This window comes from Curcuma longa, chromosome 2 (genome assembly GCF_044706935.1).
Source record: "Curcuma longa cultivar G26 ecotype Majalengka, Jawa Barat chromosome 2, ITB_CL_G26_1.1, whole genome shotgun sequence".
NCBI lineage: Eukaryota > Viridiplantae > Streptophyta > Magnoliopsida > Zingiberales > Zingiberaceae > Curcuma > Curcuma longa.
The window spans coordinates 7,220,358-7,246,105 of record NC_133862.1 but is presented as its reverse complement, the minus strand read 5'-3'; the positions used below and the strand labels follow the sequence as shown (position 1 = coordinate 7,246,105).

General features: G+C 37.6%; 3 protein-coding genes and 1 pseudogene across 4 annotated transcripts; 2 read left to right on the top strand and 2 right to left on the bottom strand.

Moving 5' to 3' along the window:
- Positions 1 to 1,252: 1,252 nt before the first annotated feature.
- Positions 1,253 to 2,956, top strand: LOC141819488 (3-ketoacyl-CoA synthase 20-like; annotated as a pseudogene).
- A 2,426-nt stretch (positions 2,957 to 5,382) lies between these two features.
- Positions 5,383 to 12,820, bottom strand: LOC141819476 (uncharacterized). The gene is made up of 11 exons (XM_074706776.1): positions 12,213 to 12,820; positions 11,155 to 11,419; positions 10,171 to 10,333; positions 9,322 to 10,081; positions 8,773 to 9,196; positions 8,515 to 8,696; positions 7,468 to 7,621; positions 7,140 to 7,370; positions 6,717 to 7,064; positions 6,158 to 6,259; positions 5,383 to 5,833 (listed from the first exon to the last, which is right to left on the bottom strand). Exons 1-11 carry the CDS (start codon positions 12,713 to 12,715, stop codon positions 5,573 to 5,575), a joined length of 3,393 nt encoding a protein of 1,130 aa, XP_074562877.1. The 5' UTR covers positions 12,716 to 12,820; the 3' UTR covers positions 5,383 to 5,572.
- A 1,058-nt stretch (positions 12,821 to 13,878) lies between these two features.
- Positions 13,879 to 15,935, top strand: LOC141819512 (beta-glucuronosyltransferase GlcAT14A-like). Its single transcript, XM_074706794.1, has 4 exons — positions 13,879 to 14,796; positions 14,867 to 14,942; positions 15,018 to 15,133; positions 15,290 to 15,935. The coding sequence occupies exons 1-4, from the start codon at positions 14,316 to 14,318 to the stop codon at positions 15,805 to 15,807; spliced, it is 1,191 nt and encodes a 396-aa protein (XP_074562895.1). The 5' UTR covers positions 13,879 to 14,315; the 3' UTR covers positions 15,808 to 15,935.
- Positions 15,936 to 16,180: 245 nt separating this feature from the next.
- Positions 16,181 to 24,691, bottom strand: LOC141821384 (ubiquitin carboxyl-terminal hydrolase 8-like). Of its 2 annotated transcripts, none has more exons than XM_074708808.1 (13): positions 24,589 to 24,691; positions 24,276 to 24,515; positions 23,952 to 24,075; positions 23,554 to 23,613; positions 23,367 to 23,462; positions 21,557 to 21,901; positions 20,769 to 20,909; positions 20,461 to 20,631; positions 19,845 to 20,102; positions 19,578 to 19,726; positions 18,507 to 19,037; positions 17,221 to 17,491; positions 16,181 to 16,713 (listed from the first exon to the last, which is right to left on the bottom strand). In XM_074708808.1, exons 1-13 carry the CDS (start codon positions 24,654 to 24,656, stop codon positions 16,582 to 16,584), a joined length of 2,586 nt encoding a protein of 861 aa, XP_074564909.1. In that variant the 5' UTR covers positions 24,657 to 24,691; the 3' UTR covers positions 16,181 to 16,581. The 2 variants fall into 2 exon arrangements, with proteins under 2 accessions (XP_074564909.1, XP_074564910.1); XM_074708809.1 differs by having other exon boundaries at positions 24,276 to 24,512.
- Positions 24,692 to 25,748: the final 1,057 nt, after the last annotated feature.

The window sequence follows — 25,748 nt, the reverse complement described above, 5'->3', positions numbered from 1 at the left end:
ATCATAATCCGAGGACACGACATGGTTTTTCTATTGTAGCAAAAGATGATTACCTTCAGTCAGACGTCCCTCACAGTCCGTCCCCGAGTTATATGAAGGGAGATAAATTACAAAGTCTGTTTATAATCGATTATCAAGTGACTAGGAGGTGGAAGGGATTTTTCCCCCTCACCCTATGGGATACAATATGATCTTTCTATTATAGCAAAAAGATAAAATCTACCACTTCAATAGTCTCACACAATTGACTACATAGTCATCTATAACAAGATAAATCAAGAAGCTATAATATTTTTTTAACTTCATCAAAATTTAACTTTTATTTATTATAACAATATCCATATCTCGAGCACCACATCGTCCTTCTGTATAACATGTCAGAGTGTTCGATCATTCAAATTTGATGGAATAATTTAAAGGAATGTGATTGACGCCTTATTATTTGAAAAATTTGAAACGACCCATTTTAGCCTCAACTCATTTTTAAATATGGCAGGTGATCCAATTAAACATTTTATCGACCACGTGGCATGTCTCTCAATTTTATATCTCTGCCATTTAATTATTATTTTTTCAAATAAGATGTGCCACCCAAACCCAACTTATGAACAACGAGTTCGTGTGACCCGATTTAGACACTCACATGTGTTTTTTTGTCCTATTTAGATTAAATATTTTGATATTTATTAGCATACATTCGAGTTTTAGTAGTGCCAGAAATTATAGATAACCCATCAGCTGTCGTCCCTTATTCCACTATTTTTAATTATACTTTTTAATTTGAGTGGTTGTCATAGGACTAGCGAACAGTCACCGTGATATATAGGATTTCGCTGTATATTTATTAATTGACTGACCAACCGAGCATGATGGTTGACCAAATGGTTGGTCGTTGACCTTGCACAGAAACACGAACCTTCATAAATTAGACGTAATTAACTTGTAACCTAATTAATTATAAATAGATAGATTTGGAAATCCAGTTGATTCTCACACTGAGGATTTACTGTTAATTCACTTGTTTATTATACACTTATATTTCTTATTTTTATAATCGTCTCGGTTAGTTATTATTATTATTATTATTATTTCGAGATAAATTTAATGATAGAGCTTAAATAATTTTATTTAATTTTTGTTTTCTATTAATAAGGCGAGTTGGCTACGGTAGTTGCATGCCCCTACCGGTGGCTCCTCTCTCTGCTTGGCCATTAATCTCCACTGCAACGCGCTACCTCCTCCTCCGTAAGCAATGGCGGACGCTACCACTACGGCGGCGAGCTCTAACAATAATCCTCTTCCAAGATTCCTCCGCTCCTTCATGGACCTGAAGCAGCTGAAGCTCTTCTACCACTACCTGATCTCCCACGTCCCTGCACCTGATCCTGATCCTGATCCCCCTCCTCGGCACAGCCGCCACCCGCCTCAGCGGTGACGAGCTCATCCAGATCAGGGATACCCTCCGCTTCCACCTCGTGGCCGTCGTCGTCTGCTCCTCAGCCGCCGCCTTCCTCGCCGCGCTCTACCTCATGAAGCAGCCGCGTCCCGTGTACCTGCTCGACTTCGCTTGCTTCAAGCCAGCACCGGCGCTCAAGTGCACCCGAGAGTTCTTCGTGGAGCAATCGATGCGCACCGGAATCTTCACCGCCGACAACCTCGCCTTCCAGAAGCGGATCCTGGAGCGGTCCGGGCTGGGGCAATCGACCTACTTCCCCGAGGCGCTGCTGAAGACGCTTCCCAACCTGTGCATGGCGGAGGCGAGGAAGGAGGCGGAGATGGTCATGTTCGGCGCCGTAGACGAGCTACTGGAGAAGACCGGAGTGAAGCCCAAGGAGATCGACATACTCATCGTCAACTGCAGCCTGTTCAACCCCACCCCTTCCCTCTCCGCCATGATCGTCAACCACTACAAGCTCCGGGGAAACATCCAAAGCTTCAACCTCGGTGGAATGGGATGCAGCGCCGGCCTCATCTCCATAGACCTCGCCAAGAAACTCCTCCAGGTCTCTGCCCGCTGATTCACGTACTCTGTTTCAATTTAGCACTACTCTGTTTCAATTATTTGTTTAACCAACTCTAATTTTACTTACTTGATCAACAGGTGCATTGGAACGTGAACGCGTTGGTGGTGAGCACCGAGAACATCACTCTCAACTGGTACTTCGGGAACAACCGATCAATGCTGGTGCCCAACTGCCTCTTCCGGATGGGCTGCGCCGCCGTGCTGCTTACCAACCGGAGGTCTGCTCGGTGGAGGGCCAAGTACCAGCTGATCCACACGGTGCGCACCCACAAGGGCGCGGATGACGGCAGCTACGGGTGCGTGTTCCAAGAGGAGGACTCCGAGGGGAAGGTAGGGGTGTCGCTGTCCAAGGACCTGATGGCTGTCGCCGGCCAGGCACTAAAGGCCAACATCACCACACTGGGTCCGCTGGTGCTGCCGCTCTCCGAGCAGCTGCTCTTCTTCCTGTCGTTGGCGGCGCGGCGGGCATTCCGATGGCGCAGCGTCCGGCCGTACATCCCCGACTTCAAGCTGTCGTTCGAGCACTTCTGCGTGCACGCCGGCGGGAGGGCGGTGCTGGACGAGCTGGAGAAGAGGCTGGGGCTAACGGAGGGGCACATGGAGGCGTCGAGGATGACGCTGTACAGGTTCGGGAACACTTCGAGCAGCTCGCTGTGGTACGAGCTGGCGTACACGGAGGCGAAGGGGAGGATGAGGAAGGGGGACCGGACGTGGCAGATCGCGTTCGGGTCGGGGTTCAAGTGCAACAGCGCGGTGTGGCGGGCGCTGCGCACCGTCGAGCCGGCGCCGGCGCCGGCGAAGGAGAAGAAGAACCCGTGGGCCGACGAGATCCATGAGTTCCCGGTCCAAGTCCCAAAAGTCGAAACCATTCATTAAATTAGTAATTAATTAGCGGCTTCTAATTAATCACTTCATTAAGCAGTACTATTTGCTACCAAAGCTGTGTTAAGTTATCATGTAGAACACTTTGTTATTTGCTACAAAAAGTAAAATAAAATTTAACACCAAAACTAAAGAAAACAAATAAACAAAATAATAATTTAACAAAAGGAGAACACAATTAAAAGTTTTGAAATATCTAAAAGTAAAATTTATCAAAATTTGACAATATATTTTATAGTGGGTAAAGATTTTAAAATATATTATGATAATTTTACAGTGTAGTTGTATAAAAATAGCTAAATTTAAAGCAGTGTTAAATGGAAATTGAAGAAGTAAAATTAAGAGCAATAATAGATCATTAATTGAAAAGGATTCACAAGTCTACTTAGAAGTACAATTGGAATAGCTTATTGGCCCTCGTAATTAGGTTTTGAACAAAATTGATTACTATCCCTACTTCATTAAATAAATAAGACATGCAGCTCACATGATGATAAATTATCATTAAAAAAATAAATTAAATATTTGAAGGAATAATTCTATGAAAAATAAAATCATGGAGCATTATCACATATTAGAAATTTTTGATTAAATTGAATTATCTATCCGTGTATTTACCTCTTGGACATGGAGCATTATCACATATTAGAAAATTTTGACAAACCTTGTGTGTAGTTTATGACAAGGTATAGGATGTTATTTCAACCATGAATAATTAACTTACCTCCTGATTATCCATGATAATAGAACCATGATTATATTATCCACAAAAGGAGAGCTGATTATTAACCAATATTGAAAGTAATAATTATTCAGAATAATAAACTTACCTCCTGATTGTCTCCCTCCTTGATGAACCCTAATGAAGCTGCAGGTTTGTGGTTCAATTGTGTGCTCCCATTAGCAGATGAAACTGCCAGATGATCTGATCATTAACTTCAAGCTAGCTAATTGTCTTCTTCAACATTAAGAGGCGATCAGATCATGCTGGCAGCTTCATCTCCTTGTGGTGCACCAAATTAATTAGTCAATAAAACACCAACTAATTACAAGTAATCAGAGAAGAATTAATCAAAGAAAACAAAATGAAAATAAAATAAAAATAGGGTTTTAATTTGCAGGAAGGATGAGGAAGAAGAGCTGAGAAGAACTGAAATATATATAGAAGGTGGTGAAAGGGATATGGGCATATCATTGCCAAAACTATAAAATCAACAATTGATTTAAATTCTAAATATTCTTAATAAAAATTTGGATTTTACAAAACTTTTTATAAATTAGATTTGCAAGTTTATAAAATTTTATTGTGAAAAATTGAATTTATTGGAAAGATTTGGATTTTGTAAAATTTAAATTTCTCAGAAGAGTCAGATTTATATAAGAGAAAATTTAGAAACTATTTCAGACTTTTTAATATTTGCCCAATTTAATTTCCTTAAACATATAATATTTCTGAAAATCAAATTAGGTAGCTCAGGAGTTGATTAAGACAGCACTTCCTTGGCTCACTCTACTACCTAAATTATTAAACAATTTAAAGATTAAAAGATTTCCCAAACACAACCAAGCAAGATCAGGTGACTGTCTCTCTCAAGATAATTTCTTTGTCGATAGAATATTTTTTTGGCATTTGGAACTTTTCCTTTTATTAGGACAAATAAAACAGTTTTGCTGACTGTATTATGCCTAGCATATTTCTGTTAATCTTTTAAAATTTGCTTATTTTTTCACTCTTAAATCTTTTTCTGTTTATGTCAAAATTATAATATGCATAGCATACGCTAACAAAAGCTTTTGTTAGATATATGGTATAAAAACATCCAATTAATCAAATAGAAACTTCATCAAGGCTCTCTGGCTTGCTCAATGTGTAAATTAGGTGTAACCACTGTACCACACAATGCTTGATTAGTATCAATTACAATTAATGTGAGGATATGTTACATGTTAATAATAACTAATAGAGAGTTTATTAAGTAATTAGTAGTTAATTGTTGCAATCAAGCTGATAGGAAAGTAATGCATGGCTTGTAATTGTTATTTATGTATTTATATTAAGAAAGCGTGGATTACTGTTTGAGCAAGTAGAATACGAACACGAGTTTTAAATTTTAACTACTGTAGTTTGTTCATTTTCTTGGAATCATTTTAATTGAGAGCCTTCAGAATTGTCATCACTGAACTCGAACAGATTTTACCAACCAAAAAAATTGAGCTTTTCAAATTTCAAAAACCATTTTTACTGAAAATAAAAAGAGATAATTTTGCATTCAATATAATATAAGATAGAAGATAAATTCTATACTGTTCAATTAAAATACAATACATGTAAAAAACAAACAAACATCAATTTTCATCATCAAGCATATTTCTTGCAACTGGGATAAGTTACGTTGACATTATACATCCCCTGCATAAAATGGTTACATATTTCTAGCATAATTATTAATCTTAAAGCACATCTAACTCATTTTAAATTAAAAAATGGGGCTCAAATTAAACATCTTGCAACTAGTGTTGATAATGTTACAAGAGAGGTAAGCTCGACTGATCCAAGAATAAACTGGTGTATTGCTGAACTAAATTAGATGGATCAGACAACACTGCATGTTGAGGGCATTGTAATGTAAAGTTTAGTGTAGCAAACTCCTCGTCATAAGTTAAGGATCAGTCACTGCCCACCGTGTCATGGTCTGCAGTTTTCAGCCGAGAAGAAATGGTTAGAAGAGAATCATAGATGTGCTTGGCAGAAGGGCGGTGGGAAGGATCTCCATGGGTGCACTGAAAGAAAAGGTCTACCAAACACTTTAGTATTTCAGCCTCTGCATTGGAGGAGAAGGCAGTTGTCTTGGATTGTGCTGTTGGTTCATCTTGGGATGCTCCTGCTAATGCTTCTAATTCGGGTGTGAGCATTGGGCGCTGTTGCATCTGTTGAACGAATAGAAAAAGTTAAATTGCAGTGTAAGATATTCAGCAAGCAGCTTCGGCATTGCTTTTAAATTTTAGCTGAGCTCATCGAGTGTTGATTGGTATCATTCAGCATGATTGAAATGTCACCATCAGATACAGATCTTATGTTGGTACCAGCCAATGAAATAATACGTAAAACATAAAGAAAAATGATACGCTACATGAAAAATGTAGCATGAAACTCAACATGACCCAGTATGTTGAGTTTCATGCTACATTTTTTAGTGTATCATTGCTCAAACATAAATAAGTGCTGCAAAGGTGCAAAGCTAATGTACTTACTTGCAACAGTTTATATAGCTCTGACTCAGATAGTCCTTGGTAAGGTAGTTCAAGGGTAAGGAGCTCTAACAAAAGGCATCCATATGACCAGATATCAACTTCCTGCAGAAAGGACAAAGATTACTCCCGTAACACCAATGATTTAAACTACAAACTATCAAAAGCAGAGAACATTCTCTTTCAACTCCAAACAAGAGAAGTCAAAACAATTGGTGTCGCACAACTGGGAAATGTACGGCAAACACATGTTCAAATGGTACAGCTTCTTGATGATATGGCTTGCAGCTTTCCTAATTGAACAAGCCAAACATGTTTGGATAACTAAAGATAACATGTGATCTACTGGAAGAACAAAATAGAAAATTAGGCAGAAATTTAAATAATAAAAACTAGACCAACATGAATTGTGATCCTTTGGCCCAAACATTACTTGGTATGCTGCTTCAAAACCACAGCATGATCTCAGACAATCGTGAAGTGCATTGCGTTAGTCCAGTGTATAGCAGTTACTTAGGAGTGAAATTAGTCCATGAGATGATGGGAACAGAAATGATCTTACCAGACCATATGAATGTTTCTGATGCATAGCTTGGACCACCTCTGGAGCCATCCACCGAGGTGTACCCACACAAACATTAGGTGGATGTACGCCAAGGTGAGCGATGCAACATGTATGTGCAGAGCACTGAAGTGGAACTGATCTGTCGAAATCGCAAAGCTTGACAACAGGCATTGTGTCAGCCCGGGATACAAAATCAACTAAAATGTTCTCACTTTTTATGTCCCTGTGAATAATTTGCTTAGAATGCACTTCTACCAGTGCACAGGCAACATCCCTAGCAATACACAAAGCAATGTCTGCAGGAGCATGCTTCTGGCCCTTTTCCCTCAATTGATCTAAATAACTCTGCAAAAAACACAATCAGGAGTTAAACATGCCTTACATATGCAAGATAGAAGCAAGCATTCAACACCCATCCACCTTTAAAGAACCGCCATTCACATGCTCCATAATAATCATAGATTGCAACATCCTATGATCTGTGTTCCCATCTTCTGCTGGAAGCCACTTACAAGAAAGTTGATGACCATAAATATGCACTATATGCTTATGATTTCTCAAAGCACCTAAAATCCTTACTTCCCCCAGGAGCATGTGCTCAAAAGCCCTAATTTCCTCGATGGATGTCGGCTCTGCAATCAAATATCGAACCTGTGCAGTTGAGGAAATTAAGTCAAGCTTTTTTGTAATCATGGATATGGAAAAATAAGTTGTGCATATATACACTAGCAGGTCTTTATGTAATCACCTTTATGGCAGCATCAAGTGTTCCAAATTTGCAATAGATGACAGACCTGGATGCACTTTTGATTTGATAGTTGAGTGAGAAAGGAATAGACAGCATAGGGACGGTAGAATTCCCAGTTTCAACAGGTACTAGAAATCGACTAAGAGGAACATATCTGAACACAAATACACAAAATATTTGTATCAAATAAATGTTCAAAGAATATAGTTACACAAATCTAATAGAAAATACATGAAGTTATAGTTTTAATAATTTTGAATTTTCAATGTCGGAGTCAAAGGTTTAGCACCAGCCATCATCGAACAGTAAAGTTTCCAAAGATAATGACACAGTGTTAAGAGATTTAGTAACTATCCATAGGATCACAAGATACCATTAAATGATAGTGTATTCTCTGTTTTTTTCCCTTTAGAGAAGGTATAGAAATCACCTGAGAAAGAAGATAGTAGGAAAAAACGCATGCACAAAAGTGGGGAAAAAAGAAAGGAAGAAAAATCACTTGCCATGTCACACTAGGCTAACTGAAAGTTTCCCTATTTAGAACTCTTCTCCCCTCCAACATAAACTTTTATGTAAGGAGACATTTTCCACAGTTGTTAAACACAAGCAAGGCACATGGCCAATTGAGGTTTCAGCTTCTAGCCCAACTCAGAGAAGTCACAAAACGGACAAATTGGGTGTATCAAAATTAGAAGATTTAGCTTGTTGGCCCAGATTTTGTGTGTTTATTTTTCCTTTTTCTAGTCATTAAACATATTTATGTATTCCTCTTGAGCTTAAAAAAAACTATGAAGTGATGGCTTCACTGATCTGGGTTTTAAATTTAAAAACAAGTATAGGACCAATCTTAAGCCTTGTACTCTGGAACAAGTACTAAATGGAATCAGTTTATAACTACAATTCATGCTTCTTTAGAAGCTATACAATTTAGAAAGAGCAAATAATACATGAACTACATCTCAAATTGAACTAACAATGCATATAACTTAAATGCAGATAAAAGTGGGAATGATAATAAATAAAGGAAATTTTGAAACAAGAAATCACCTGCAAAAGTACTCTAAATCAGTTTCTTCTCTAATGTCAGTTGGATAGCAAGCGTCAACAACCATTCGCACACATGAATTACCTCTTCTTACACAAACAGTATTCCAAGCATGTGGCATGAAATCAAGATATCCTCGTACAAGTTCACAAGGAATTGGAGGATCTACTCGGTCACAGAGATACTGCAGGAAAAAAATGTCTGGACAACCGTAGCAGAAATTAATAAAGATGAGAAGGGAAAAGGAAAGAAAGGCATACCTTCATTAGCACAGCCCTGTGCCTACAAACACCAAAACGTAATGTACCAATAGGCACTATGTTGGAATTCCGTGATTTCTTGATAACTTGTAGTGAGTTATCACACAACTCAGAAAAGCTGACATTAAACTCATTGTCACCCTTATTCTCCAATGATCTGGTCTTCTCAAAGTTAAACCCAGTAGAACAAGTACAGATAAAAGGCTGTTGTTTGCGTGAACCAAGAAGAGATCTACGCATCTTCAGGATGGAACCACTTCTTTCACTTCCGCCAAAACAATCTGAAACAAAGAGAGCAAGAATTGATGCTCTATGCAAATCGTCAACAATGTTGTCTTCCCTTCCACTTAAGCTTGGTCTTTTCAATCTAGACATGAGTAACTGTGCAGAAAAAACAATCGCATCCAGATCTTCGTCTTTCTCTCTAAATGAGCAAAATAGAAAAGCTGAATCATTTTCATGTGAACCATGAAAAGTTATAACTGAAAAACAACAATCACTATGAGAGTAAAATAAATCAACTAAATATGTCATTTTGTTATCACCCACCTATCCAAAAGTATAACCTCACGTGAATCTAGACAGAGGCTCTGTTCAAAATCTAGCAGGGACTTAAATGGCCGATCGCGTCCTGCATCATAGAAACCATCAGGTATGAAGTCATCAATGCTGCAGTATGATTGAATGCTATACTTGCAGGATATGTCTGAGCAGTCTTCAACAGGTTTACGAAATTTGCTGGGTTTAGGATTATCAAGATCCTTCTCAGAATGCCTTTTAGATTTTGATGTGACATTAGGTGTCTCGCAAGAGGACTGCTCATCCGACACATCAAATGAAGAGATGGAATGGAAGGAAAATTCATTGTCCTCTCTTTCAGATTCAAATTCATTGTCTTTGTTCAAGCAAATAGAGTTGTCGGTGGCACATGAAGATTGTTCTTCAGGGTGACTCTCAAGCAAACCAACCTCATTGCTCTCACTCTCTTTGGCAAGGCAGCATCCATCACTATTTACTGCACTAGCATCGTCATTGTGAAAAACATCCTCTTTTGCAAATTCTTCGAACACAACAGCTGTTACTGGCTCAATAAATGAAGAAATGTCAGGTTCTTCAACCATCTTGAGATTCATACTGCGATTGGGATCTTCCCCTTTGCACTTTCTGCTGTAGTTCAATCTCTCCTGACGACCCCTTTGCTGAATGTATATCTGGCGATTCCATCCCCTTCTCTTCATTCTTCTAGCAACATGACATCTGATGCTGTTTGACAGTTCCAGATGTGAACATGAAGATGTACTATGGCAACCTGACTTCAAGAAGGAAATTTAAGTGAACCTTATTTGGATGCATACTAATGATGGTATAGATGTTACTAAGACAAGAAGCAAGTATTACCATTGCAATATCGACTCAAATGAGGCCTGTGAATAGCAGGATCATAAAGCTCACTTGCATTCGAAGACTTGGAGGTTTGAAATTTGGTGTTACCTTGAATATTTCCTTCAAACTTGCACCTTATCCAATATGGTATTGCAAAACCATAGGGAAGATTATTGTGCTTTCAAGACACAAAAAAGAAAGAAAATAAGCTGGCAAATCATAAGCAAAAAATAACAATTATGTAACATGCAAGTATATCAAAAATTAAAATGAACTCAATGTACATAAGGTGTGAAGCAGATTATCTTCACCCTCCAAATTTACTAATACAGGAATTCCTTCGAGTATTTTGTGTTTATCCAAGTAACATACTCAGTTGGCATCAAGGTGCTTCTCAGCTTGAAATGCACAATAATAAATATTAGAAAACTCCAGCATTGTTTTGGAATGCAATACCAACATTGTAAATCTCAATAGATGCCACTGGGGTGTTTAGATAATGGGCAAGTATGTATTCATTGAACACATACTAATAGTTTTGAACTGTATATAACACTTTGTGCTGTTTATACCACACGATACAACTCAATATATCATCCAATGGATGGTGTAGATCTCTACCCAGAACAACGTTGATAACAAACCAAAACCATGAACTATGCAAAATGCCTGTAGTAAAACAATTAAAGTAAAATCATTCCAACTAAGTTTAAGGAGACTCAAAAATTCCAACTTCTTATAATTCTTATAACTGACAAAGAAAATACAGATTATCCATCCTATCTTATCTATGATCTTTCAAAAAAAAATAAATAAAGAAAGAAACATTACACTGCACAAGGAGCATAGAATAATCAAATTCATTGATTTGATAAAGGAAAACAAACTAACTACAAAATTATGCATTTGTCAGAATTCAAACAAAGGTTGTGTTTAAAAAATATGAGAAAGTAAAAAGGAGAAACCATGATCTACTTTAAAAGAGTGGCGTATGTGTACCTCAAGATTTAAATGTTGAAGGGTAAGCATAGAAGAAAGACTGAGAGAAGTCAATGAAGTTAGCTTATTGTTAGACAAATCCAGCCTTTCAAGGCTACTCATCAAAGAAATACATGGTGGAGGGTCAACCAGCTTATTGTTAGAAATATTCAGCAATTTAAGAGAACCCAGCTCAGCTATACCATCAGGTAAGTTCTTCAGCTTATTAAATGAAATATCAAGCTCCTGCAGCTTTTTCAGATTGCTAACTTCTGGAGGAAGATATCTGAAGAGAAAAAGTGAGTATGAACACAAATTCTGTGCATAGAAAAAGAGTTTAAACTAAGAGTAATATATAATTATAAGCATGTAATTCGATAAAGAACTCCAAAAAAATAAAACTTAAGTATTTAGGAAAAATCAAAAGAAATTAAATTTCATTTAGGACGCCCAGAGATAGAACAATGAGGGTCATATACTCTCTCTCTAAACATGGTGCTTAAGATAAGCTATTTTTGATTTTCTATTATGCCTTGTTTTGCATTATGTTATTTCCATGCCATGGGATTTTATTGAAAGCATAAATTATACATTTCTGGTTACTGTTATAGATTGGAGTTGATGGGATTTAAAATCTCATGGAGTACAACTACGAACCCCACCTCCTATATTTATCTTTCCCATAACTCAGTAATCAGATCATCCTAATTTACCTAGTAATCAAATCCCATCTTCATTCATATTTTCATAAAATCTCCATTAAGCTTTTAAATTCGAATTCCATAACAGACCTTAGTAACACGAATTCTTTTGGTTGAGACGTTGGTCCCAGACAAGTATAAGAACAAGTAAATGTCAGCAAAAGCCAAAACTTTCGCAACTGTGAAATTTAAATCCTATGGTCACAACAGAATGGAAGAGAAAGCACTAAAATGTCGACCCAAATGTGAGGGAAAGTGCTAAAAATGCCATTTTTTAATCATATCCCAAAATTTAAAAAGTGATTTATTCCAAGGAAAGAGAATAAAGAGCCGATGATAAGTGGAAATATTGGACACAAAAATGTTAGTTTCATTTACCTGATAGAGAAATGGCAGATGGAGAGCCTCGTCAGGCACTTAAGGCCAGAAATCTCAGACAAGATAGACGAAGCAGACAACCTAGGCGGGGTCTTGGACAACTCCAGTTCCGTCAAAGATTTAAGCTTTTGTAACGAGAGGCCAGAAATTTCCGGCGAAGAGACCTTCAGCTGCAGCCGCTCGAGTTCCACCAAGTCGACCACCTCAGACGGCAGCACCTCGATATCATTACTAAATAACTTGAGCGTTTTGAGCGCACCGAACCGCCCAATCCCCCTCGGCAGCAGATGAAATGTGTTATGGAACACGTACAAGCCGTCGGCAGCCCTGTCGGGCAGCTGCCGCTCGAGCAACGACACCTCCCAGGAGTTTCCGGAGACATCGGCGGTGGTCGCTTCCTCCCTGGAGGACGATGCGGCGTCCTCTTGAACACCGACTTGGGATCCGATCTCCTCGATCGAGTCCGCGGCGGCGCAGGCTTCCGGCGGTTGTCGAGCCGCCATAGGTCTGCCAAAGTCCAAGAATCAAGACGAAGCCATGGAAATCGGAGGCGAGCGGGGCGTTAGGAAGGGGAGGGAACGTGCGGTGACGGCAATTGCGGCGGGGGCGCGGGGAGTCCGCGAGGGTTGCCGTGGTCAAAACCCTAGGTCGATGGAGAGAGGGATAAATATAAGGAAGGAAGAAAGAAAAGAAAGTGAAGTGGGGTCGACCGACACGAGAGATAAAGAACCGCAATCAATATACGACGCCACTCTGTTGACCTAATGCGAGTCTGGGACTTGAAGAAAAAAGAGGACGATTTTCTAGTGTTGTTTTTTTTTCTTCTCCTTTTATAGATAAATCAGATCTATCTAAAATTGAATGGATTGTGACCTCCTCAACCTAAAACTTGCCAAGAACAATAAATATTTTTATTTCTCTCTTTAAGGGTTGAGAATTATATAAACATTGTTAAACTATATTTTGAACAATATATATATATATATAATAGAAAATCTTATTTCCTTTCTCTCTTTTCCCTTTTCTTTAACACGAAACACATTTGCAATATTTTAAAAGAAAAAATGTACTGATTCAAAACTTAAATAATATTCATAATAAGAGGGAAACAACAACATCTTAATTTAATGATTTATTTCACTATGAAAGAGATCATTCAATACTAAAACAGGACACCATGTAATTCTTCATTGATGCAAGTGAACTATGTCGCGACTCCTGATGAACTGACAAAATGACAGCATTGAAGGGCAAATGAATCTGTGTTAAAAAATTTGCACCACTGCATGATTGAAGAACTCCGCAATAATTAAGTTGCATTAAAAAAATATTTATGTCAGGATTTAAATGACAATAAACCTGGAAGTTAGACGAAGTAAATTCTGACACCATTGCCATCTTTGAGAAGCTCAGCTCAGCTCAGCCTTAGAACAGAGCAGAGCTCTTCACATGATTCCCTTGGTAAGCAAACCTCACTGGCAAGTCAAGAGGTAGATCTCAATCCATCATCATCTTCATTCATTTTTTACTTTTTGATTTTATTTAATCTTTAATATTATTTTCCATCTGCTTCCTCCTCACTGTTCAGATTGCAATCATATCATGAATGGAGTAACTACCATTGACAACTACATTTCTCCTACCACCTCACCGCTTCTTTTGGGAAAGTGAGTTCATGGATCTTCTCTTTCCCAACTCCCAACCTAATCTTTCTCACTGGAACCGAAAAGATTGCGACTTTGCAACTCGTTCCATTTCTGAAATTTGATTTCATCCTTTCGGTTCTTCCAGAGATGAGCATCGAAGCCTTAATGGTCGACTTCATCCTCCAGTTTTTTGTGAGGTTCTCAGTGAATCTGCTCTTCTTCTTCATCTCATCTTCTTCTCGCTGACACAAAAACAGACAGAAACTTGGTGTTCCAATTCTTCACTTTTCTGTGGTTGTTCTGCAGAATGGGCACCAAAATCTTCAAGTTTTTCCAAGAATCCTTGTGAAATCCAGCTTTCTCATGTCATAGTTTCTCACCGGACATTGAAAAGATTGCAACTTTGTATTGAGATCTTATCAGACACCGAAAGCACCTCCTTTTCTTCGCCTTCGCCATGGCGATCAAATCCTTCATGGTGGCCTTCAGTCTCGCCTCCCTTCTCCTCTCTCTCCTCATCATCCCCTTGGTCCTCTCCAAATCCGCCACCTTCTTCCACAAATCTGACCTCCTGCGCCGCACCCCGAAATCCTACCCGGTCGCCTTTGCCTACCTCATCTCGGCCTCCACCGGCGACGTCTCTCGCCTTGAGCGCCTTCTCCTGGCGATCTACCACCCAGGGAACCGCTACCTCCTCCACCTCGACCTCCACGCGCCGCCGAAGGAGCACGCCCAGTTGGCCAAGTTCGTCGCCAAAACCGAAGCTTTTTCGCGATTCGGCAACGTATGGATCGTCGGCAAGTCGAATCTGGTCACATACCGCGGCCCCACCATGCTATCCACCACGCTCCACGCCATGGCCATCCTCCTCCGCCTCGGCCACTGGGACTGGTTCATCAACCTCAGCGCCGCTGACTACCCCCTGATCACCCAAGACGGTAAACTGTCAAAATTAGGTTTTGCCCAAAACTGAGAAATCTCTAATGCCAATCTAACCGATTTCTACAGATCTAATTGTGGCATTCTCTACCTTGCCTAGAGATCTCAACTTCATACAACACACCAGCCACTTGGGCTGGAAGATGTAAGAGTACTCCAATCGAGCTTATTTATCATCTTTGATTCTTTTATGACTCATAGAACTCAACTTTTCTTGCAGAAAGAAGAGAGCAAGGCCTATCATTATAGATCCTGCACTGCATAGCCACAACAAGTCAGACATCATTTGGTCTGGGAACCAACGAGGCCTTCCCACTGCCTTCAAGCTCTACACAGGTACAGATATAGACAGTATACAGCAATTGTTGTTGCTCGATTACAAATTCCAATACTTGCGGAATATTTTCGTTTGCGTTACTGGCATTGTTGCTGATGGAGACACATGATCATATTTGTACTGATTACTGAATAACAATGATACTGTTCGATCAGGTTCTGCTTGGACTATACTCTCCAGGTCTTTTGCGGAGTACTGCATCCTGAGCTGGGACAACCTTCCGAGGAACCTCCTCCTTTACTACACCAACTTCATCTCCTCGCCGGAGGGCTATTTCCAGACAGTGATATGCAACTCCAAGGAGTTCCGAAACACCGCGGTGAGCCACGACCTGCACTACATCTTGTGGGACAACCCCCCGAAGCAGCACCCCCTGACCTTGGGCCTCAAGGACTATAGGAGGATGATCCTGAGCAGTCTGCCGTTCGCGAGGAAGTTCAAGAAGAACGATCCGGTGCTCGATAAGATCGACCGCGAGCTCCTTCGGCGGAGGAAGGGAGCGTTCAGCAAGGGAGGTTGGTGCTTGGATGGCAATGGAGGCACTTGCTCTGCCTCTGTCGATGGTAGATTGAGCTTTGGCGTTCTCAAGCCTGGTGCAGGCTCTAGGAGACTGAAGGGTCTATTGACAAAGCTGGTACCCACAGGGACCTATAGGAAAAGGCAATGCAGGTAAATTTTGTTAGAAAAGATTGGGCATGAAGATTGAATTTTGGGGCTGAGGAAATTTGTTTATGTAGAATAAAGTGCTGAATTTTTTCTGTTTTCCATTTTCTTTTACCTTTTTACCTTTTTGAGAGTGAAATCAACACTTGTATAATGTAACTCATTATCAGTATAATAAAAACAATTTAACTAATTTGATCAGTGGTGATCCAAATTTGCATAAACCTCTCCAGTAATTGAGACAAATTAAGTAAGTCTTGAAAATAAAATTTAATTCATTCAATTTATTATAACCTATTTGTACCATTTTAAGAAATCTGTATTTGGAAGCAATTTATCAACTAGTGAGATGGTAAATAAGTTAATTGCAATTTACATTAGCATTTAAAATAGAAGGCTACCATATTTTCAGAAAAATTAAGAAACAAAGATATCCAATAATATTTCTCTTCCTCAAATAAGCCCTAGAATGCAACTTTACATCTGTATTGACGAGTAGAATCATCAAAGGGAAAAGAATATCCTTCTGATTCTTTCAAGAAAAATCTCCAAAAGGTGGGAAGAATTTTTCTCACTTGCACGTACTGATGGTGTCCAACCGCTTCCACTCTTCTGAATTTTGTAACTGCCTAAGATTACTTCATGATGTCTCTGTGTTCAGTGCCTTAAGTCCCTTCGGCAAGCATGTGTCTTCGACGCCCAAATAATGGACGATAAGTATCAACGAAAAGTGTGCCCTGACCATGATTCTGCTCTACTGTCCGCTGTATCACACCAGTCTAGCTTAGGTACCCAAGCTTCTGGGTCTAATCCTCTTGTAGAAGAGAACATAAGCTGCAGATGATTTTATGTTGTCCTCAGTTGTGGGAAGAACAAACTGATCATCAAAGTCGTACCAACAATCCTCAATTTCATGCTACAGTCAAAAATTCGGTATTAGCATCATGGTATAAACAAAGTGAACTTCATACAAATAAGATAAACTGAATATTGTATTTACATTTAGGTGGGGAAAATAAGATAGAGTTGCAATAAGTTACTTTAAAGAACTGTATAAAAATATAAATGTAGTTTTCAGACTGGCATCTCATTGATGTAACTGCATTTAATTCCTGTATTATTTGAACCAAAAAACTAGAAGATGTTAAGTCAGTGTCACAGATAAATGATAATACTATCATCTGCAAACAAAATTAACAAGATCTATGGCCGAGGTAATTTTGAGCTTTAAGGCATACTAACATCCATTCAACTCATTGTGCTACAATTTGAAAGAAAAATTAAGTTTTGGATCCGTACCAAGTTTTCTTGACACTAATTCTAGTTTGTTTTCCAATAACATCTTTGCTCAAGGACAGAAGGCATCTAGAGAATCAGAGAGGAGAAGAATTTAAAGTGTAAAGTCAATAAATATGCAACTTACATAAACATATGCAGTGTAATGACCACCTCCCATGTTCCCATAATGGTTGCTGATTGCATATAATTGGTATTTGGACGGCTCTTTCGACTTACAAGCAAGATAGCCTGATAAATCCAAGTCATGAATTGGGAAGTCCACAAACATCTCCAGCTTGTTATTGGAAAATATGTCATATGAAAATCTTTTTAGATGAATAATAAGAACTTCCGGTAACCTCCAAAGATCCAACTTCTTGGAAGCTTGCTGATGCCTTTTGCAGCTTGGGCAATACCTGCAATGAAAGTGGCATTCAATAATGTGGATCATTTTGACAAAATAGAATCAAAGGATTTTGTGACGACAATTTAATAAGATAAATATAATTTGCAAACAGGTTTATTTTAATGTACTATATCTTTTAAATGGGTACACAATCAAATATTTACAAAAATGATAGTTTTAGAAACTGAAGCAGAAACACTTTAGTGAAGCATGCATACCTAAGTAGTAATAGTTTTTTGTTATTTCATTAAGAACTAATGTTATTATGATTTTTATGCATTAGAGAAGAGCTAAACTTGTTTGAATAATAATAATGATATAGCTTTTGGTAGAGCTCAACGGAGTGATATTAGCTACATAGCCAACCACAGTTGGCACTAATATGGCATGGTGATGATGAAGATGAGTTCCAAAAATTCTTTCAATTTATTCATGTCCAAGTCAACAATATTGGCATTTATTTATGGAGATTTTAGTCCTTTCAAATAGATAAATGCATAAATAAACAAATCAAGTCATCAAAATCACATTTTCTATAAAATGGTAAATATTTGAATTTTGAAAGTAGCTGCCTAAAGGTAATTAAAAATATTATGTCTGAGTTGCTCTATGAACAATCCTTAAGGTTAACTGAAAAACAACCATTTAAACTGACAAGGGTATTTTGGTTAGTTTGAGATAGTTTTGTAAACTATAGGAGATGAATTGAAACAAAATGAACTTTGATGGACAAATTTAAAAACCTTGAAATTACAGTAAAAATGAAGCTACCTTTTTGCAAATTAAATATCTTAGTACATATTTGTCTTAAATATTCAGATTAAAGGTAATGGGACAACTTTTTCTTCATAACCAAGGTGTACTTGTGTTCTTGTGTTGATGCCATGAGAACCTAACATATTTGAACAGTTTGTTTTAAGTTGTTATCAATGAAAACATATGAACTGACTTCTCATATACCTCAGTTTCTACCAGCTTGTTTTTAATGTACTTGAAAAGGCAATGGATAGAATAAGTAAACTCACCACATGTCTTCTGGCCCTAGTGGTTCCTCCTTCAAAAATGCTTCAAGGCATGAATACAGGGAGACAGACTCCTGCGGCTGCTTAGCTAAAAGCCCAAACTTGTAAACCTCAGGTAAGGTATTAAGAAGGCTCACATTGTAATGTGTCATTTGTTTCTCATGCCAACTGACAAGCACAAACAGTTTATTTTGTAACTCCATTGGGCAAATTGGCTCGTTCATCTCTATCTCTGAGAGCATTATTTGACTGTTCTCATCTGTCAAGTAAAACTGAAATCCATCATGGAAATGCATTTCTTCTACTGTAGCATTGTCTTCAAAATCAGGGAGAATGGAGTCACAGTCTATATTAGTAATTCCATCCTCATCATAAATACTATCTTTAACAACATCCAAAGTTGATTCTTTAGGACTTAGAAATGGGCCAAGTAGCTTCAAGAACAAGTCGCGGACAACAGGACCTGTGCTCAAACCTGGTAGCCTAGTAACCAGAGGGGTACCAAATGTCTTCCATCTGCCAGTGAAATAGTGCCTGGAGAAAAAAGTTTTAAAGCGCAAAGTTATAAAAATAAATATCAAATAGCTGCAGAAAATGGATTTATACAGCTACATGAACTGAGAGCTTATAACACAACAATATAGACTAAGATCCATTGTTTTATGATGGATGAAAAAGCCTAATAACCCTCCATCTTTTAATACAGGCTTGGTATCGACACTGTCAATTTTAACAGTATATGTCAAATAATGTAACTAAGTTGTATCCCCTGCTATCAAAATACATTTGGCAATTAAGAACTGATATAATGCAACCAACAGGTTTTCTCTAAAGTCTAAATACATTATTAGCTTATACACCTCCATAATGCAAAAAACCGTGGTAGTTTGTGGCAAGAAATACTTTTGGACACTAGGCTATAACTGAATCTTAATGACATATCTAATGATTTATACATCCTCTTTCAACCTCAGTTCCTTTGAAGACCTGGGAATCCAGAAGAGACTATGGCATTCTCCAACATTATGGCTAAAAGAAATGAAATACTAAATCTATTCATCATGTCACCCTTACTCGTCTTTCGTTTGATGCATATACACAATCAGTGGGAATTCTTCAAGTTCTTTTGAAAGCCTGTATGCTGCAAGCTGATCTCCATCTCTAATTAAAGAAACTGAATCAGATGGATCCTCTAGGAAACGAATTATTTTATTGCAGAACACCTGCACAATGTTTCTATTAGCAGATGAGTCAAACAGAAAAAAAGGAGATAAGTAATAAGGGATTTTTTTCCTTTTTGGAGTAAGGCATGTAAGATCATGAAAATAAAGAATCACATACCTCAGCAACCAATAAACTCTCATCCTGCTTCAATGAACAAGCAATACTTAAAGATTGTATTAAATCACTGCAGTTCCCAGATTTAGGAACATTCACAGTGTAAGGGGCTGGTCTGCTGTGGCCATCAGTACTGAAGACAGTAACAGTCATTGTACGCATTTTTGTGGATGGTAAGGGAAGAGACAGATAGATGAATGGATCGAATGTAACAGACAACTTATTGCACACAGGACACGCTAAAGTTGATCTGTACTGACCCTGCAAAAGAGGAATAACTCAGGATGAGATTCCCTAAACTGGAACAAATCATACCAATGATAAAATATCAAATCTGTGCTTCTTATGACCATGAAATATAAAATGAGCATGCATTGTGAGTATGCTCCAGTTAATTTCATGGGAATTTTGAATCAGAAAAAGTATGGAGGCAATAAGTTCAAAAGCTATTTGCACCAAATTGCAACTACCAATGCTATGCATTAGTAAAGGCACAACAGATGTTCCCATCATTAAATCTTACAAAGCTAGAGATTGTGTGGTAAGCAAGGAGAGAATTCCAGCATCAAAATGTGATAAAAGTATGGAATTCAAGAACCTAAAAGAAAAGGTCACTGACATGACAGATGTCCACTATAATGGAGTCATTGCGAGCTAAGTGGTTTGCCCAGTACTCTTCTGCTACTTCTTCATCCGGACGACCAGATGCATCCTTAACTTCAACATAGGGCTTCTGTTTGACGCGATTTAGGTCTTCATGTAGCCCATCTAATAGAAAGGCCAGAAGTTCCTATGAACCAAATAAGTCAGTTCATGCTTCGGACTAAATGTAGCTTCAGCACTTAAGAAAGACTGTAATATTTTGGACAGTAAAAAACTAGTTTTAGCATATATAACAAGAGATTCAGCATACAAAATACTACTTACTTGACAATCATGCTGGCTAAAGCCGTAGAATTGTGGAGCAAAAGAAGAAAGCTTTGATTTAAAAACATTTGGAGCAATTGGTGTTTTCCCTGGAGCCCATAGCTTCCTCAAAAGTTGGCCAAATGCTAAAGCAAGTTCACCCTGTCAAAATGTGAAACATTTTATGAGTCTAAGATAAATGCAGTTCTCAGTGCTGGAAATTTTTAACTTCAAATAACAATCTTATTCTGTTGGGTGGAAAAGGAATAAAAACTGAGGATGCATAGTTCTTATCCAGTAAATCTAAGTGAAAAAGTGAAGGATGGATTTTCTTTTATCTGCATCTCAAAAGTTTTTGAGGAAAAAAAATTAGATGTTGATAAGAGTTCTATGATGAAATGTATGAACTAGTAATATGTGGATATGCTTAACATAAACAACATCAACAGTTACTGCTTGCATGATATGAATTTGGTCTGTTACTACTTCAAATAAGGATCTTATTTGAGACAAAGCATTCTATGCATTTTAATTTGGCTTTGGCATGTACTAAACTATTATTAAATTAGCCTAGAGTATGCTTTATCCAACAAAAAAGATGCACATGATCTCCCTATTGAAGGGAACAATTGTTAAAAAGAAGCTTCTCCCTGAAGACTTCCTCTCATTTCTTGCAAACCAAAGAATTTTTTATACAATATCCTGCTTTTCAGCAAAACCGACAAGTTAAAATAAGGAAGATTGCTTTGAAAATTGCATGAAGATATTACATTAAGAAAGTCAAAATCCATCAAAGAGTTTCAACCTACATTCATCCCTAGTGGATTCTCACAGTTTATTTCTCTAATGTAGTTTCCATGGAAATAGCGAACAAGCTCCGGTGTGTGGGCTAAGCACTGGATAGCACTATTCATAAAACATGTATTTCCAAGATTCTCCAACCCTGTCAAACCTGAAGAACTTGTTCTGATGGAGCTAACATTTGAGTGAAGATCAAAATCCATAGTTTCTATGCTTCCATTGCTCATAAACAAATCACCACCATAGGAAGAACCTCCCATTTGGGATATAGGAATTGTTGGGTAATACTTTCTGGTTTCATGTTCAGAAGTCATGGCTTCTGATGAAACATATAATCGAATCTCTAGAAGAATCTGCAAAATCACAGATAAAAAATAACAGAATTACTAAGATTTCCTCACATAAATTCTAACATACAATTAGTTCATACTAGCTAAGAGTGTGTTACTCTTCTTCATTATAGTTGGTATGAAATGGATAGAAAACTTGAACTTGTTACATCTTCCAATAGTCCAGGTTAAATTTGCTTATTCTGGTTTCAAACAAAACTTCAAGCTTCAATACGTTGTATCAATAAACTCATTTGTAGTCAATCTCTATTATATTCTCTTGTATATGCGAGAAATGTGTAAGCATGTGTAAATTCATATTTAAGAAAATCAAAATAACATTACAAGTCCATAATCTCCTAATATGGTCATCTTTTTTCCTGGAAATTAGTGTTTGCAGCATATTTTTCTACATTTTCAAATCATGTCAGTTGAAACAATTCAAAAATTGCTACAAATGAAGCATTTTCTAATGTCTCTTGCATATACAGAATACATGCATGATAAACAATAACCAGTTCAGTTAATCACAGTTGATGTTATTTGCAACTAATAACAAACTAGCTCAACTACATAAACTATTTTTATATTTATTTCCGCTAGGAAGGGGGGAAAACTGAACAGAGATCAGTACCCATTTTAAAACAAACATGAATTGCCATAATCCCATCAACTATCTGCATCAAATTGTGTTCACAGAAAATAACTTGTTATGGATTACTTATTGTGTGCCCCATGAATGATATTTTAGAAAATCAATATTTTCCAGCAATAGAAAAGGACAACATCCATAGCTCCCGGAAGGATGGAATTACACTTTGTTAAAAAGTGGAGAAACGAACTAAGAAAAACTGAGTGCAAGAAATAATGGAAAAAATATATATCAGATGAATTCTAACACATAATATTGTATTAAAAAAAGATAGCTAAAAGTTAGAATATAACAAGAATAAACACAATTTTCATCGACAAGCACTCAACATATAGGTGAATCAATGGTATATCCTCCAAAACTTCAGGTAAGTAGTTTAACTAGTGAATATGGATTCTCTGACATAAAAGTTCAGTAGCATGAAAAGAAATTGTGCAAAGTCCTCTTAATCACTTTGTTATAAGGAAAAAAAATGTGAACTGAACATTTAGGATCTGAGAAATAAAATATTTCCCCATAGTCATCATAAGACGACCAGACAACAAACCAATCAAGCTGTAGACCAAATTCAAAATAATGGTGCAATTGATTGGACCAAATGTCTATATATATATATATATATATATATATATATAATCTAATATAAAAATGAAATTCATAATTTAATCATACAAAATTTTGAAAAGAAAAAAATGACGACCATTTAGATTTAAGCAACCACGGGGCATTCCTGAGTTTTTGAACTATCAATTCTGTCCAGGTTTATGTAACAATTATTTACAAGTGCATGGAAACGACCTATTTTGATGTAGTAAGCTGAAAAGTAATATTGATTACCTCATTCTCGGATTGGTGTTGCCCATCCAAAAACATTATATTCCGCAGATTCATTATAACATGATCTAATTGCTCGGATAAATCCCAAATATAAACCTAGCTCAAATGAAAATGAAGTAAATGAGGCAAACTTCTGAGACACAAAATTTTCAAGCCAACATGATACTAGTAGTTATCAGTAACCCACCAGTTCAGAATCATCCGAAAAAAGTGTGCTCGCCTTGACATAATTCTCAGTAACATTGTCCTGAAAAAAAATATGTGTTCAAACATATGCTGCCACACAGATTATGACAGTGAATTACATGGAAACCGTATCAGTAGTCACTGTAATTCAGTTAAAGGCCTCATGATACAAGCAACATTGTCACCATCACTCTCAAATGTATTCTTTTTAGAGCATGTTAGGATCAATTGATTATCAATGGATATGCAAATTTAATGTTGATTTGCAAATATGACAACACTCCCAAACGTATGCAAAACAGACTTATTACAATATGAATCTCGTTTCATAAACAACCAAAATAAAGTCAATATGAACATGCAGCAAAATTTGAAAAGGAAGAGTGTAACATGACAAACCTCCTTGCAAATTTTAATTGTTACAGTACTTGTGTCCTGGGAAGCAGAGATCCTAAGCGTCAGAGGATACATATCATCTGAAGCATCTAGATAGTTCTCCGTGTTCAGAATGGTACCATTATGCCTATTGAAAAATCCATGCAAAAATGAAGAATAAGCAATGAGAGCAAACGATCGCGCAAAATTTATTTGTGCATTGAGGAAGCAAATACATCACAAGGTATCCAAGTATACTTGTTGGGACAGGTGATCAAATGAAGCTGCAAATATTCAATCACTCGACAATAATCAAGATACCCTACTACGTTGCGGCGAGATGCTCACCATCTGACAGCCATCGAGCACATATCTCTCCGAATCAACGCGTAGCATCTGCAAGAAACCCCTTCGTCTTCCGCTGCCGGCCGTTTCGAGTCGCGGCCGCCTTCGCGACGTAGCTCGAATACGAGATCGGACTCGACTGACGTCGACGAAGATGGGGAGGGCACCGCCGCGTAGCGGATCCCTTCCGTCCCATCGGCCGCTGCTTCCAAGGACGACTCTTGCGCCTCCTTCCACCACCTACTCAAACAAATCGAAAACGAGATTAAAGTTAGAGAAACCGGGGACAAAGATCGATTCCTAAAAAGGTGCTCACCGGAAGGGGACGAGGTAAGTGGCGGCGCCGGCGCCGGCGCCGGCGACGAGGGGGCCAGAGTCGTCCATCAGCAACCGGCGGCGGAAGAGACAGATCGAGCACTCATTTGTAAGAAAGAGGAAGGGAGAAAAAGAAAAAAAGAAAAATAATAAATAATGAGGAATTCCGCGTTGCCCCTCAAAGTTTAATTTTTCTAGATGCCCTCGGCATTTTATGACTGCTTCAATTTTAATCATACGATCTTATTTCTTTGAATCTGAAAAGTATTATAATATCATCATTTCATCAAGTCATTTTACAATATTAATAAATTTTCTTTTTTAATCCAACTTTTAATATTTCTAATCCACGAAAATTTTCTATCGATCGTATATAATAAAATTTATCATAAAATAATAAGAGGAGTCGGTGGATGCTTTTTATGATCATAAATTCTTGGGCATAACTGAATTGGTTACGATGCAGTAGATTTATAGAAGAGTACAAGGGTTCAAATTTTGACGAAGTCAGACAATACTCTTCTGCGTCGTGGCCAACTATAATTTCTCGATTTACCTCTTCATAGATGGTCGTGGGATCGTTAAGATGGTAGATTTCATCTTTTGCATAATAGAATGATAATCATAAAGACCACGAAATGAAATAAAGTTATCACACAACAAATGAAATGAAATAAAAGGTTGGTTGTGAGCTTTAATATCGGTGTGTTTCCAAGAGTAAATCCACTTATTTGCTGTTCCAATTAAAGTATTACTACTATTTTTGTTATCCAAATTTCCACAAAAGTCCATTTTGACGCTCTATAAAAATATTTTTTTAAATAATACTTTGTCGACATTATCCGATCTGATTTTCCTCATCCGACTTGGTCGTTCCTATGGGACCCACTTACCCCGTTCAATCAGTCCAATTTATCCTATTTGATCAACCCAAATTAACCCAACTCAGCCACCACAACAGGTTTACTAGTGTATTTTTTTTGTCATCTGAATTATTTATTTGCGCTGGTCCATTTAGTTAAGTTGATTCGTTTTTAGAATAAACTAAAATGTCTCTTCTTATAATTAATAAATATTATAAACCAATTTAGCCCAAGTAATGGTGAGATGATTATGTTCGTCAATAAGAAATCAGATTTATGGAATTTGAAACTCAGTTGC